Here is a 17,118-nt window from a genome sequence, read left to right as displayed (position 1 = left end):
TAATATCTAAAAGAAATTCAGAACGTGATTCCTTAAACAGGACTTTAGGTTATTGTCCTGTTGCCTCTGTGAAACTGTCTTTTAAACTCAGCACAGGGAGATGTTTTCCTACAAAGTTAAAATCAGTATGGAAGAAAAGATCAAAATCAGACTTTCAATTGCTCAGCTTTATCCTTTATTACAGCATCATGGAACAGTAGAATGGTTTGGGTTGGAAGGGACCTTTAAAAGCCACCTAGTATAAACCTGCTGCCATGGGCAGGCACACTTTTCACTAGAGCAGGTCGATTAGCTGTTCCTTCTCCCTGCAAAATTTTCCTAAACCTTTAACATGGTAAAAAATGCACTCAGTCCCATGGTTACAGTTACATCCTTATGGCTTATAGCTGTGACTTTGAACAAAGGAAAAAGAATATATTTATCATTATAAATGTAGTCTAGAAAAGTCCTGAAGTCTAACAGTTGACAATACAAGTTCCATTTTTTAACATGAAGGTATTCTAGCACTCCTGAAGCAATTCAGAGATCAATCTTTTACCGCTTCTCTGTCAAGAGCTTCCTGGAAGTCCTTCTGTCGTCTTTCTTCATATTGCTTTTCCCTGAAAATTCTGTTTTGCCTTAGCACCTCTTTTTCATGCCGAACATGCATGAGTTGAGTAGCAATCCTACGCTCATGCTGAGATTGTTTCATTAGTCTGTAAATGAGCTGCTCCTCCTGGTAAGCCTTCTAAAAGAGAAAAAAATAATAGTACTAAGCACAGTTGATTAACTGTTTCCTAGAAAACTCATCAGTGTCTAATATGAGAAATAGGAATACCATCATGTGACAGCATTCACCTGCTTATATGGGGCATAAATTCAGAATAACCTTCATATCTATTTATTAGTACAATTTTCACAAACTATGTAAGAATTCAAAATATGTCTGAACTGAGATACCCAGTAAAAATACATCAGGTCAGACCAACTCCATTTTAATGTGATTATTTCTCATGTGGATGGAAACTGCAGCATATTTCAAATAGCAGCTTCTTATCTGAAGATATACCCTTTCCTCAAATCATTAATTTAATCCTGTTATTCATCAATCCCCATTCTCAGCAATAATCTATAGCATCCTTGAGCAATCTATTTTCTACAGATTCGAATTTTTTTCTTCTTTTGGGGGAATTGGGTAATTATCTTCTCCATTCTTCCCTATTCATCAGACTGGGACTATGAGACTAATACAAGACTTCTGGGTAATAGCTCCAGCGTCCTCATTGGGACATTAATATAGTACACTATACAGTAATAAAGGAAAATCATTCTGAACCAATGCTTGAGACATGGTCTATGTGCACAGACACTTTGAAGGCTGTGAATTGTTGTTTTTCAAAGTATTCTTGAAACATAATAGTATCTTCTCACTGTTACACTTCTCCAGACTGTTCTTGGTATCTAAACTAATGCTTTATCTAACTTAAAGCTTTGCCTTACTATCACAGTCCAAAACTCCTTCTGAGACCTAAACAAAAACATCAGCTTGCCTTACAAGCATCGCTGCCAACTGCCAATGCTACAGCAGAATTCTAAAGGAAATTTCTGATCTGCATCAAAGCTGCTATTTAACGTATTCAAATTTAAAGATTTAAATTGGGATTTGATTTGAAGATCTCAAATTCATTTTCCTAAAAATGGAGGCACAAGCAAAGTCAGTTAATAGTAATTAAAAAAAAAAAAGCAAAAAACAAACAAACAAACAAAACCAGAAAAAAACCAAAAAACCAAACAGACAAAAACCCCACCCCAAACCAAAACAAAAACCACACCAAAATAAAGTATCACTTCTATTTTCTTTCAATATAGTTTCTTTTTTCATCAGCTGTCTGTGACAGAGAGGGCAAAATACCTTATTTAACTTCACTTATAAATGAAAAATCTAACTTGATTGCATATGATTTTATTTATGAAAAAATTCTATTAAGAGGTCGAGATGCAGCCAGGACACTTGCAATAGAATTCTAATGCAAAACACGACTGCTGCAATTGCAATAATAAGAGCAAGACCTTTCTAAGTAATTTAGATATTTTATGTTGATGTTGGAGAGAAGCCAAACAAACAAACAAGAAACAAATCTCTTTCCATATTTTTAAAGTTCCTTTCCCTTCACAAGTGCTAGAAATAAAGTACATTCCAGTCAAATTCTGGTGACTTGAAAATATTAAACTAATATAAAAATATTTTAACATTTTCCTTATTTTAGCCAAAATGTGGGCTTTGCCCTCTTACTGAGGGGTTTTTCCTAGTACTGAGTCTCATGACAGTCCCAGTGACAAATGTGCATTCATCTCAAGCCTTAATCATAGAGTCCTTCACCTGGATGCTATATTATCACTCTACAAAGATTTTCACTAAATGAGGATCTCATTTTGAATGTGTCCTGTTTTTTCCTGTATCTGTAGTGTACTATTTATAAGTTGTTTGTCTATGGAGGGAATTGACATCATACACACAACTGAAATGGAAAACGGCGCAGTCATAACAACTTTGTTAGATGTGTCATTTGATATAGGTCAGGTGATAATTTTTTTCTGCCCTTTGCTGCCTCAGTTTTATCCACTGCTTCATGGAACTTAGTATTTCAATTAAGACTTCAAAGAAGAGAAGAGGTTACACCATTTACTTCCTATAGCAAGTAAATACCCTTAAATTGCTGCTCACCCTCAATCACAAATTATTACAGCAGTAATAAACCTTCATCAGTGGAAAACTTTTGTTAAAATCCTTATTTGGAGAGAATTGAAGGAGCCACTCTAACAGAGTGGTCATCTGTCACACTCAAACCATCAATTGAATGGTGCAAACAGTTGGTACGGTGAGAAATTAAAACACTTGCTCTAGGTGAATTTCCATTTCATAAAGGAAATTGGAAGATGCTCCTTTAGAACACTTCATAGCAGCCAAAACAGATCTTCTCTTTTTAAAATAGTAGAGAACTTCAGTATTCTAAGTGACCAAATACTTTGGCTTGCTCACTAGGCCTAAAAAGAGCCAGCAGTAAATTCCTGAGAAACAAGAAAAACAGCAAAGGCAATTAACTCAAAACCACACAACAGATAAATAAGGATTCAGAACACCGAACTCCAACTCATAGTTTCAGAGTATCCTCACTGGGTGGGGGAGTGTAGCATTAATAGCTACCTTTCATACAAAAGAATGCACAAAGTACTCAAGCCAAAAGCTGGGGAGTTTTGAAACTTCTGAACATACAAGGACCCAAAATAAAAATTGTAGAAAAAGTTTTTGACCTAACATTTTGCATCAACATCTTCACAGAGAACTGTGAAGTGCTTGAATAAATGTTAAATATCACAAATGAGACAACTTGGTAATATTTTGAAAAATTACTATTAAGAAAGCATAATAGACACTTTTTTCAGTTTACCTACTCAAGACAACAGTGGCATCCAGTGGCCAAACATTAATGTGTTTATGTTTCGTGCTGTTCATACATAGTTACTATACCATGTTCTTCTATTTTTCTATTTCCTTGTTTGATTTAATACAAGTGAGAGAATTCTGTGTAGTTGTGTGGTCATAAATTTTATGACCAAAACTTAGAGCTTAACATAAATAAATCAAGTTAATTGACAAATAATAAGCAAGTAACGATTCGTTTCTCCTCCCATTTTCACATTTTCAATTTACTGCTGATAGTAATTTATGTCTGATAACTTTTCAACTCAGAGATACAAAGTCTGAACAGAGCATTAAAAATAACAAGTACAAATCACCAATAATTTGATGAAATGGTGGAAGTAAAGGTTCAGTTGGGATGAAGCCATACAACTGTCAAATACTTTCAACACCTGCCTATGAAAATCTGACTGGCATCATGCTGTGCTCCACCTAGAGTACTGTCATGTAATTGTAAAGTATTTCCTCTCCCAGGTTCCAGCTTGCAGTGAGCCAAAAACAAAAAAAAAAAAAACCTGAGTAAGATTCAAAATTTGTTTAATAAACTTTTATAAATATGGATATGAAACACGTTACAGCAATCTGAAGGAATGAAAGTCCTTTAACTCTGAATGATTCCATGGCGTGTTCAAGATTTATGCAGTGGAGGTAAAACTCAGACCTGAGTGCATATAAACAGCTGTAATTTCAGTCAACAAATCCTTTCTGGTTCAATATTTAATAAAGGGAAAAAGCAATCTTGAACTATTTTCTATATTCATTCATTTTTTTAAAGAAAATACCTCAGTTTGCTTCCCACTTCTCTTAAGTCAAGTAACATCTAATGTCTGAAATCTCACAGAGTTCCAAAAAACTAGTTTTTTCTCTGCTAATTTAGAACCAAATTACCACTAAATAGATTCTCTGATATGGTCAGATTACTGTTTCAGTCAAATGCTAATTTGTCTCTTCTAGTCCCTGAAGGCTGTGATTTCAATTGTTCGTATATCAAAGCTGATTTTTCTTCCTGGGAAGCTAGCAACACCATTGCTATTTTTCACTTGATTGGAGCCTCTCTGGAGCCAGTCTGAGCTGCTGTATCCACCACGTACTCTGGAGACTGGTAGCCATGGCTTTTAGAATCAATGGTCCACACTGCTGGGGCTGCAAGAGCTGACAGCGCTTAAAGAGCAAGTTTTGGGACTACAGTGATTTCAGGCAAGTGGGTCACAGAACTTCTTCATGCGTATCAACAAGAACATACTATAAATCTCAAGAGAGATTTTATCCTGTCTAGAGACAGGATACATGGAGAGACAGACTCTTGGTCTAAGCCACTACAGATGTTCTTCAAGAATATAGGTCTGAGATAGACATTGAGAAGCATCTAACTTCTAGATGTTTACCCCAACAAATTAAACTTTTTCTTAAAATTTCCAAAAAATCTCCAGACATTAGATGCCAAGTCTTTACATATATATATGCAATAGCTCATTATTATGCAATATGATTATTATTCTCATTAGTAATATTAGAATTACCAGTAGAGATAGGCTCAGCTATATATGTTCAACACATATGATCTAAACCAAGGACTCACATGGAAATACTAAAATAAAAAATTATGAGAAATCAAAAAACCTCCGTAAATTACAAGGCTGTGTTATGATAGAATCATTACAAAAGAGTCAATTAGTAATCTAAAAGCTGTTTCTTAAAGGAGGTATATATGAAGAAGAAACTTAAAAGCCTTGTGCTTTAGGGGACAGGATTCAAATGTAATAATATGCAACATTCATTCTTAGACACAAAAGATGTTCTCCAGAGACATATCTTCTATTTCATAACACATCAGACACCAAATCTCTGACCTGCAAATAAAATTTCAATTATTTTTATCACACAGCACAACCATTTCAGAATTCATTGGTCCAGATCAAAACCTTCATATGACACATTTGTAAATAACAGGTTTTCAAACAAGGAAAGAAATGTTTTGTTGTTTTTAAATAAGAATCTTCTTTAGAACCAGTATACATTTTGATACCATGGCATGTTTCACCTTTGGGGGAGGGAGGCAAGGAATAGAAGGCAGGTCTGCAACAGACTTTTAATAATCCTTGTTTTGCTGCCTTAATTTTATCCTTTTAAGTTTATAAGTATGGTGCATGACATAAGGGTGGTGATGAAGAACAGCCAACATTCCGTATTTTTTAAGGGTTGAACATAAAAGAGATATTCAGATGTATAAGTGTATGTATAAGATGTATAAGTCCCTTTATCCCCTTCAAATTTTATTCAGCATCCCAGAAGTACTTATTTCATATTTGTAAGCACATTTTACATTACTAATTAAATGTACTTCAGCATACAATTTCCCACCTCTTGAGCCTCGTGTGCTGTTAACTGATCCATTAGCATTCTTTGTCTTCTCTTTGCTCGTTGCTCTCTAGCAAATGTATCTTCCTCTATACGTTTTTTAATTTTCCTTATATATTCATCATCCGAATAAATATTTAACAGCTCAGCTTTTGTCTCTGATATAGCTTCTAGACTTGTTTCTTGAAACATCTGTGTTTGCAATAATTCTTGCATATCACTGATTAAAAAAAGGAATATAGGAATTACCACTCTTAAGGGTCTTTTCATACAGATGCCTATATAGTTATGTGCAAGTCTAAAAAATGTAGAACATCACTCTATGGGCTCTGTGGCTACTTCTTGACACTCTAGTGCTCCACAATGCCCACTGGGTCCAGAGGAAGGTTTCAGCAGACTTGAGCCAACTGATCATTAGTTTCTTTGTCAATGCAAAGCCAAATTGCACAGAAACAGGAAAGTAGAACGGCTTATAAAATGTCAAATAAAGATGGGTTACTCCTCAATATAGCCATACACTCTGAGTAGTTTTGCAGCTATTCATCACAGAAATATCCACAGCAGCACACATGAGTGTCCTATCTTCTGAGTAGAGTATGCATATCACTAAGAGTGACAGAATAAAAATTGCTTCAATTATTCAAAAATAAATCAACATACAGACAAGTTCCAGGATAAAAAGTTACTTCTTTTCCCTTTGAAATGTGTTACTGTGTATACATATTCACCATTCCTATCTTGTTGCAAGGCTAACTGAACTAACAGATGCAGTAACTACAATGAACAAAGAAAATATGTACTTTGAGCCTTTCTTTGCTGCATATGTGGCAAAAAGTAGTGAAGGAAGCTTCAGCCATCCCTACTAAAAGTAAAGGTAACTTAAAGACTTTAACTTCAAGGTAAACCCAACTGTGTTGGACCTGAAATCAGAGCTAGTGTCACATTCATTCAAAGAATAATCACACACTCAATCTAAATGAGACATTATTCTTTCTTCAAGTAGCTGCCTACATAGCAGACACCTGAGGTGGGATCCTGCCTATTCTTAATAATTTAGTATCCAAATATTACCTGTCAGTCACATGGCTGTGTACTGCAGAGACATTTCCTGTCAAAGACTTCTCAAACTCTTCTATCTCCTTGTATACATTCTGAAGAAGTAACACAGAATTTTTTATATCCTTTCTCTTCACAAAGCAACACAAAGAAGGTTCAACAGAGCAAGTACTAGGGAATTACTTTTACATGTTTACTTGTACATGTTTATACATGATTATACTGAAAATATTTTAAGCATCAGCTACACCAAGAATAAAGAACAGATGATTTCCTTCTTACACCTTTCTCCTCCTTCCCCTCTTCCCCTTTTCACCAGCCAGAAAATCCTAGAATTTTGCAGATGTTCTTTCTGCAGGGTATTTCTGATTTTGCATAGGGATCTAGCAGAATATATAATTATCATCACATGGAGATTTGAAACAAGATACTCTGGAATATGATCAGCTTTAGATTTAGTAGCTTGAATGTATCCCAGATACTTATTCAAGTAACTGTTGTACTATAGGTTACTAAATTCTGGATTTAAATACCTCTGCTATTGTTGCCCAGTTGTAAAAAGTAGTAATAGTTGCACTGCTAATGACAATACAATCCATGAACTGGAATTGCAATCCAAGACTTTTTTGGTACTAGATAATGGAGATTTTTTTTTAATTGCTACATCTCTTGATTTGATTTAAGGTTATTGTCAATTTCAGCTGTAACCAGAATTTAATAAGCAGGTAGTTCCATAGAACAGTTCAAACATTATGGTAAAAAATGATATCATGTGGAAATCAAAAAGAAACATTAATGATTTTATTTAATGTATTCTTTCTAGTAGACTCATAGATACTCTCAGCAATCAAATTACTACCTATCTTTGGTATTCATTCAATATGAAATTTCTCTTACACCAAAACAATTCTAATTTTTAAAAAACATGCACAATCATAATCATGCAAATATTCAGGCCAGTTTTCACTGGTTGAATTGATATCATTTTGACAGCAGCTTTTGGATGGTGCAAGTACAGTATTTGTAATCATAAATTTTCCCAGAAATCATGGGCTTTGAGTTAATGCAATTAGAATTCAAACAATATAGATGATACTTACCTCTGCTTCCCTTTTCTTCTTTAAGAAGCTTTTGGCTTCAAAAGATTTTATGGTGGGTCTTGATGGTTGCTTTTTATCCTGTGCAACAGTTGTTGGAATCCTGGCCATTACTCCATTTTGTGTCCTTCCAATGTAATGCTGATACGAAGCAAATATAATTAAGCTGAAAATTGTCTTCCAGGAAGAAACTAGAAGAGATTATCAGGCTCCAGACTTGAGCAGATGAGCAGTGCTTTATAGGCTTTTAAGGGCCTTCATTGAATTCTAGTTCTAGTGTGGTACCTGTTTCAGGTCTAAATGCAGCCAGAAAATGAGAACACCAGTTTCCTGGTACAGAAACTGAGAATACCATTAGGAAACACATTAGATAACACTAGCACAGATCAAGATCAAGAAACAACAAACATATAAATTACACTCATTTAAAGTGCACCAGACACGCAGGCAGATAAAGACAGAATAAAGAAGAAAAATAGTTTTTACACAAAGAAGTCAAAGATACTTAAAAAAATATAACACATCAGAAAATATATTAGAAAATTTAATTTTAGAAGTTTGAATACATTGTTTATTGCTTGCATTTTCTTGTCTAGATAAATGAAGGGACTTTTTCCTTCTTGCTCATATAGTGGCAATAGAACAGCTAAATAAACACAAGACCCTCTTCCTTCATTAGCCACATAAAATACATATCAAATTAGTCAATAATTTTGTCATGGGGTTCAACACCCTGATATCTGGTCGTTTTCTCTATATGAAATATAAACTCTGCTTTGATAAGCATTCCCATGTCTAAAGAAATTTGTTCCTCCTTTTTTACTTTATCAGAATAACTACACAGATGTACAAGATGTTCTGAGGCCACACCCACTATAGATGCCCTTCCACTGTCAATTTCCTGCTTTTGTATGATGCTCCATCTTCACAAAAGAAGAATGACACAAAACTCTTTTACAAGGACATCTCAAATGCATACAAGTTGTCGTACATACACTTTGTCTTCCAATCTATAAATATTTTCCATGCTTGACAATATGCAAAATACTTCAAACTTAACATGAAGTGATTTTTAAATAGGAACGATTTTAAGGTCTTGTAAGAGTATACTGGCTTTATTTCCATGCACACTGCTTTTCTTTGTTCTTGTATAACATAAGCGTGTAGGACAGAATCAGAAAGCCTTCACCCTGGCTTTAACTAACTCATTAAGCACATAATCTTCAGAAAATATTTCTTCAGAAATTTATAAAACTAAGTAGTAATTTTTCAGTGTTTTGGGCTCTTTGCCTTCTTGGATGTTCTGACCTCTAAGCTGCTCTGCAACATGCACACAAGGTCTCTTATCTGTTATCATCTCAGATGTTACATTCTGATGTGGCACTACAGTTTTTAAATATTAAACATCTAGCAATGAAGAGTCAGAAAGAGCAATAAACTTATTAGAATATGATAATTTTGAGACCACTCCTTCAAACTGTGTTTTTCTGTGTTAATGTACACTGAAAAACCTATAAACCTGTTCAAATGAAAATCAGGACTAACTCTACAGAAAAGAACTTGGAGATTTGAGCTTGAATGATGCCAAACATCGTTAGTTGACAGAAAAGGACACCTCATTGCTCTGTCCTGGTTCTCTGGAGGGGAAGTGCAAGGGGAGGTGCTGTTCTCTTGTCCTTGGTATCCAGTTGGTAACACATTCCAAAACATGTGGAATAGAATCACAGAATGGTTTGGGTCAGAAGAAACTTTAAAGATCACCTAGTTCCAAGCCTCCTGCTCTGGGCAGTTACAGCTTCAACTAGTCCCACCGTGTCTGACCTTCAACACTTGCAGGGATACATCATCCACAACTTTTCTGGGCAACCTGTGCCAGTGCCTCACCACCCTCACTGTAAAGAATTTTTTCCTAATATCTAGTCTACTAGATACTACTACTGTAACTACCACTACTACTACCACCTATTTTCTTCCAGTATGAAGGCAGTGCCCCATTTTGTGTTGCTTGATGCACTCATAAAAAGTCTTTCTGCATGTTTCTTGTAGGCTCCCTTCAGTTCTATCAGGTACTGGAAGGCTGCAAATAGGTCACTCTGAAGCCTTCTCTTTTCCAGGCTGAACAATACCGATGGTCTCAGCTTTTCCTCATAGCAGAAGTGCTCCATCCCTCTAATAATCTTGGTGGCCTCCTCTGGGCTCACTCCAGCAGGTCCCTGTCCCACCTGTGCAGGGACCCCAGCTCTGGGTGCAGTGCTCCAGGTGGGTCTCAGCAGAGCAGAGCAGAGGGGCAGAATCCCCTCCCTGCCCTGCTGCCCACGGGGCTCTGGATGCAGCCCAGGACAGTTTGGCTCTCTGGGCTGGGAGTGCCATGGCTGGGGCATGTCCAGCCTCTCACCCACAGCACCCCCAAGTCCTTCTGGGCAGGGCTGCTCTGGGTCTGTTCATGCCCAGCCTGTGCTGATACTGAGGGTTGTTCCTACACAGTGCAGCACCAGCACTGGGCCTTGTTAAACCTCATGAGATTCCCTGGGGCCATTTCATGAGCCTGTCCCCCAGTTCCCATCCTGCTGTCCACCCACTCAAGAGGTTGTGGACTGAGAAGTGAAGAAAGCGGCAAAAAAAGTTGAATATCTCAGCCTTCTCCTCCTCTGTTGTTCCCAGTTTTCCAGCATTGTTTATCGATCTTCCTCTTCTGCTTAACATACCTGTAGAAGCTCTTCCTTTTATTTTTTGTGTCCCTTGCTAAGTTCAGTTCCAGCTTTGCCCTGGCCTTCATCACTCCATCCCTACAACTATACTTCATTTCTATACTCTTACCAGCTCACTGTCTCAGCTTCAGCTTCCTGTGTGTTTGCTTTCCCAGCAGCTCCCTAACTCAGCCATGCCAGTCTCTTGTCCTCCTTGCCCAGTTTCTTGCTCCTGAGGATTGCTAGCTCTTGCTCACTATGGAAGAATTCCTTAAAGATCTGCCACCTCTGTGTTCCTCTCTTGTCCCTGAGGGCAGTCTCCCAGGTGATTTATCTCCCTAAAGAGTTAGAAGTTTGCTTTCCTGAAATTCAGGGATCTGCCTTTACTCCTTTACCCGATACCTCAGGACTAAAACGCCATCAACTGATGGTCACTGCAGCCCAGGCTGCTTCCAGTCTTGATGTCCCCAATTATTTTGTATGCATTGCTGACCATCAGAACCAGTATCACATCCCCTCTGGTAGGGCTGTCTATTACCTGGCTCAAGAAGTTATCCTCCATTCCAGGAGTTTCCTGGAGTGACTACAGCTCCCTGTGCTACTTTCCCAGCAGATGTTGGGGAGGTTGAAGAATTCCAGAAGGAGAAGAGCCTGCGAGTATGATGCCTCCTCTAGCTGGAGCAAGACTTTGTCAAATAGGCTCGTCTTAGTCAGGAAGACTGTGGTAAACACCAGCCACCATTTTTTGCTTTGACCTCTGATTTTTATCCACAGCCTTTCAGCCTGCTAATGTCTATCCCTCAGAGACAACTCTTCACATCCAATCTACCTCTTGATATAGAGGGCAAATCCTTAGATCTCATTCCCCTCCTGTACTTTCTGAACAGCCTGTAGCCATCCTTAGCCACACTCCAGTCACAGGATTCATCCCATGATGCACCAGGGGAGGTAAGGAAGCATTTCTTTACTGAAAGTCTCCAACTTTGCAGATATTCAAAACCCCACTGAACAAGGTCCTGAGGAACCTGCTACAGCTGTATTTGCTAGGAGCACGAGGAATAAAATGAGTTCCACAGGCTCTTTCCAACTTCAACTATTCCATGATTCAAATGCCATTCATCTAAAGACAGGTCCTACTCTCAGTAGCTCAATTTCCTTAGGCTATCCCTCTACAGGTGAAGGGACATATTGACTTTTTGGTACTATTTTTGTACTTGTTGGTAAATTTTCTGCTTGAAGGTTATTTTTCAGAAGCAGTGACAGAAAAAAAAAAAAAAAAAGTAAAAAAAAAAGTGAAATTTCTCCCAGCTGAATTTAATTTATGACACATACCTTCTTAAAAACTCCTCATCCTCATAACAAGTAATGGTCTGGACATACTGAATATCACTACTGAAAACAAGAAGGAAGTGTTTAACAGAACCTAACACATCAACACTGACTTCCTCTTAGATGGTCTCTTTTCCCTCTACAGTAATTTCACGACCATAAGGCACACCGGCTTATAAGGCGCACCTCTGGGAGTCGGCAAATTTCGCAACTTTGTCCATTATATAAGGCGCACCGGACTATAAGGCGCATTTCCAGCTTCGGGCCAAAATTTTAGTCAAAAGGGTGCGCCTTATAGTCATGAAATTACTGTATTTTTCTCTCTTTGTATTTCTCAGCATATGGTTACTGCAGAATGGAGTGCAGTACAAAAATATGGAGAGACGTGCAACAGAATGAACCAAACCACTGTGACACAGAGCTTGACATGGTTATAAATAGGTTTCCTGGCGGGGAAATTAGTCTGAGTTGATACCTAGACCACAATGCAGTCAGCAATCTGTACTCATCAAAGGAGGAAAAAGGCTGCTGATGAACAACTACTAGCTTTTGTTGTTATAATATTTGAAGCCTGGAGAAAGCTTGAAAACAGAGCAGGTAACAGAGAATGAACCAAAACAAAGAAACACAGAACACGAAGATCAATATTCTATTGAGTTTCTGATAAGCTGTGCAAACCACTGTACAAGACATACCAAAGAACTGCTTCTTTTCCTTGTAAGTACTGGGTTTTGAAAAGAAGATTTACAAAGTAGACGGAAAGTGCATAACATGCTTGAGAAGTATATGTAAATATGCTACCTTTTTTTGCATTTATACAAAACAGACATAGTTACCTCTTGATTTCCACTTTCAGTAGACTCAAGCTTTGCAGTTGCTGCAGGTCTCATTGTTTCCACAGCTACTCCAGTGAGCTTTGCCTTCCTCTTTTTTTCTAAAGCAATATACAGTTCATATAAAAGATTTTTTGCAGCCCCATGCTGTTTTGTCATGATGTCTTGGGCCATATTCTCATTGAACTGCACACCAAGCAGGTGAAGGGTGGGTTCCAGGCGGGAAAAATTGTTAATTTTTGCATCTGCACTTCTATATGATTAAAAAAAACAACAAAAGAACCCAGAACATAAGCATATTTTCAAATCTAACTTGCTGCATTTAAGCATGGTTATGACACTTATACCAAGATAGGAGGAGGAAAAAAACGACCCACAGAAGACTTCCTTAAATAATGTGATACACACTTTGGCTTAAGTTCTATGCTGCTGTAAAGGTAACTGCATTGATTACAACGCATAATGTTTTGAAAAGACAAAGACCACATTGGATTATATAAATTCTGATACACATGCAGACAAAGTGCATCTAAAAGCTAATCTGTAATTGCAGCTAATATTATACCACCCACCAAATACACAAGGAGATTTAATGAAGTTTTTATATTATCTGTATCAATCACTCAAACTCTCACCAGTTAAAACATGAGAAATTACAAAAAAGTCTGTACTATCTATTAACCCTTACAATTCAACACATTTTTTCTCCAAGAAAAAGAAATGGACAAACACATTAAAGCAGTGTTGAAAACAAAGTCTATGTTCTAAATGAGCAATTTACATTTGAAGCTAAAATAGTGGCTTGATATGTAGGTTTTCATGAAGAAGCAGTCAAGATCAATAGATATATAGGGCAAAACCAAATAACAACAAATTATCAGTTTATAACAATCAGCACATCAAATCTCAGCAGACATACCCATAACTTCAGCCTGAGTCTGAATATCAAGCTTTCTATACTGCTCTATTGCTTGAGTTCACAATAATTCCTTCACAGGGAGCAACAAGCTTTTGAGGTCAGCCAAGATCCAGCATAATTCTACAGAAATGCCTAATAAGACCTTCTGATAACTTAGTATTACTCCTATTTCTAGATTAACCTGTCCAGTAACTTATTATTCTCACTATAACAGTCCATGTTTTATTTCTTACACATTTATACTGAATTGAAGCTTACAAATATTGAGCATTTTTCTAACATTGGTTCAAGGTTAAGATGAGCCTTCTTGCCAGAAATGATGACATACATTGAGAAGCTCTTAACTTTTTATTCTGTGAGGCTGACTGGCTTGTACAGCTCTATTTCTCCCTCCTTGAAGAGAAGAGCAGCAGTTGCAGTCTCCTGATCCTAGGGACTCCTTCCCATCACCCCAAACTTTCAGAGACTGAGAGTGGCTCAGCAACAACATCAGCCAGGCCACACAGCCTGGTCACACAGTATGTGCTACTATGTCCCATGGACTTGCACATTTCCAATTTATTTACATGTTCCTTAAACTGCTCCTTCTCCATGGGTAAACCTTTCTTGCTACAGACTTTCCTGTATGCTGTAGACTGCCCTGTATACCTTAGTCTTTTGCATGTCCCAGCAGGCCCACATTTTCCTCAGCCTTCCTTTTGCTGAGGAGATACCTGTAAAAGCCCTTGATGCCCTTCTGCCTAGACATAAGACAAGACCTTTTTTCCATGAGGGCAATCATGTATAAAATACATACAAATTTAATATTAAAATAAATTGCCTGGAGAGGTAGTGTAGTCTCCATCCTTGGAGGTTTTCCAGATCACACAGGGCGAACAACTGGTGCAGGCTTTCCTGTTAGTTTCTGGCACTTGGGATTTCTGAGTGTGAGTTTTATTTAGTAGACTAAGATAAAGAAGGCATTAAGCATCTCAGCCTCAGCAGGGCAAACACTCATTTGAGAATCTGAGACGATGCTGATAGAGCCATACTCTGCCATCTTTCTGATGCAGGAAGACAACTAAGAATGGCCACCACTACAGAGGCAGGTCTTGGATTGTCCCTGCTCTCTCACATAGAGGGCAGCTCCTTTTCAACCCCACCTTCCCAGTCTGTCCATCCTCAAGAGCTTGTATCAACCCATGGCAGCACACAAGTCCTGGGAGCTATCCCACAGTCCCTCAGTGATTGCAATGATCACCCAGCAACTGCTCATGGGCCTCTAATTTCTTCTATTTGATCCCCACACTGCATGTACTACCATAGAAGCACTTCAGAGAAGCAGCCAATTGCGTGATATTAAAAAAAATTTAGAATAATTTAGAAAATGCGTGAATGCTTCTCCCATAATCCTGTCTTCTTAGCACTTCCTTAATTGCATGCATACATTCAGGGTGGGCAGCCTTTTGCACTGTTTTATTGCTCTTATTCACATCACCTTCCTCTTGCTCACCAGTCTAGGCCATCACTCCCTCTCTTGTTTGAGACTAATCCTCTCCATCAATACTCATTCCTAGTTTAAAGCTGTCCTCACCAGGTTGCCTTGTCCAACTTGGCCAGGTGGATCCCATCTTTTCCCGGTTGTTTTCCCTCTCCAAAGACGACCCCATGACTAGGGAAAGCAAATCCCTGTGGGGGACAGCAGCTGCACAACCACTTGTTGACCTGTAGAACCTATCCACTCCCCATCAAGCCTATCCACCAGTAGAAGCGAGGAAAATAAATACCTGAGCCCTCATGCTTTTGGCTCCAGGTCTCTGGCAGTGTCCTTGGTGTCCACAGGGCAGAATAGCCAGGATGTTAGTGCAAAGGTTGGACAAATCTCTGCAGCTCTGGACTGAACCTCCAGCATGCAGCAAACCTCCCTAGCTAGTGTGTGAGGTCAGCCAATGGCACTTCCATCTCCTGCAGGAAAGTCTCCCACTGCTATCCCCACCTGTTCCTGCTGGTGTTCCGGAGTGGTTTACACTTCACCTGCTCAGACATTTTGTTACACAATGCCACCAGCACTAATCTGCTACCACTGCAATGAACCTGTTCTGCAGCTGTGGTTCAGCAGGAGGAGCAGACATCTTCCTTTTCCTCAGAGGAGTCACCAGCTGCCAGCCACCTCCTTTTCCTAACACAACAATTCTGCCTGCCTCTCAGCACAGTTGTGGGTCCAGGCTCCTGTATCTGCGGTGTCTCAGAGAAGATCCAGTGTAACCCCTCACCTCATTCTGCAGCAGCTTGTGTGATAACACAGCTCCTCCACAAACACACACCTCTGCAGGCAAAGCCACCACCTCCCTTTGCTGAAGGCACTCCTATCAGTCTGAGACAAAGTGAATTCTCTTCTTTCACTGGACACAAATTTGCTTTGAGGCCTCTGATATTCTGACTAGTTGTTCCAGTAGGTACTGGATATCATGCCCTGTCATACATCCCCATCTTTAGTGAGCACACATAAACTGTCTCAGCAGTTTCCAATCACTTCTTGCACCTACTGAAGTGCATCTTCATTAAATATACCTCTAATCACTTGGGGACAAGAGCTCAAAGCACCCTTTTACTGGGAAGAATTGAGAAAACCTGTCAGAAGGTCCTGGAGCTTGCTGGAAGAAATAAAAACCTCCTGAAGCTATTTTTCCCAGCAACAGCAGGAACTCTAAGAATTACCTGGGGTTTTCCAATGATCCCAGAAATTCCTAAAATATCTAGAAGCTCTAGAAACAGAGTTCAAAAACTGCTTGTAAAACTGCTTTTTGTTAGCTGCCTCTGTTGGCTGTGCCCAACTCGCCCTCCCACAGTTTGGTGGGACTTGGGATAGGAAAGGGTGTGAATACATTAGAGTTCAAAGAACATAAGGAGAATTTCAGAAGAAACAGGAGGATTTTGTACAACCTGGAGCTCTTCATGTGCACCATGGTCTGACAAAAGACAGCATAAGCTGATGAATTGCATCATCAATGTATAAAAGCTCACAGATCTGCATAAGATGTTTCGACTTCCCATTTTACAGTTCTTCTTCATTATAGATACTACACCTGTAAACTTAAAAATTCTTATATGATCTTCTGCCAGAGCTCCATTCAGAGACTCATTTTCTTCAACATTTTCATTTTAGTGAACATGTTATGGTACCACCACAACACAGCTCTATGCTCCTTACTCTACACAGATCATGGGCAGTGTTCCACTAAGATTCCAAATCACATCCTTGAAAGGCTTTTTAAACCTTCAGTCTAACCTGGTACTTTTGTAGTTACAATTAAAATGTATGATTTCCTTAAAGAAGTAAGATCAATCTCTCTGGAAATACGTAATCAATTAATGAATCAAACATATTTAGCTTTTGAAT

General features: G+C 38.4%; 1 protein-coding gene across 9 annotated transcripts in view; it reads right to left on the bottom strand.

The window, feature by feature from the left end:
- The window catches only part of SPEF2 (sperm flagellar 2), a 78,355-nt gene that overhangs the window by 58,149 nt on the left and 3,088 nt on the right, over nt 1–17,118 (bottom strand). For 8 of the 9 annotated variants that reach the window (XM_033085330.2, XM_033085331.2, XM_033085335.2 and 5 more), the window contains exons 3-7: nt 12,824–13,073; nt 7,975–8,112; nt 6,890–6,969; nt 5,822–6,038; nt 539–727 (exon numbers count right to left, since the gene is read on the bottom strand). In XM_033085330.2, coding sequence (XP_032941221.1) covers nt 539–727; nt 5,822–6,038; nt 6,890–6,969; nt 7,975–8,112; nt 12,824–13,073 — 874 coding nt within the window. Of the gene's footprint in view, nt 1–538; nt 728–5,821; nt 6,039–6,889; nt 6,970–7,974; nt 8,113–12,823; nt 13,074–17,118 lie in introns of those variants that run through there. The other variant, XM_033085334.2, reaches the window with a different exon arrangement.

This window comes from Catharus ustulatus, chromosome Z (assembly GCF_009819885.2).
Source record: "Catharus ustulatus isolate bCatUst1 chromosome Z, bCatUst1.pri.v2, whole genome shotgun sequence".
NCBI lineage: Eukaryota > Metazoa > Chordata > Aves > Passeriformes > Turdidae > Catharus > Catharus ustulatus.
This window is presented reverse-complemented; position numbering and strand designations above follow the sequence as displayed.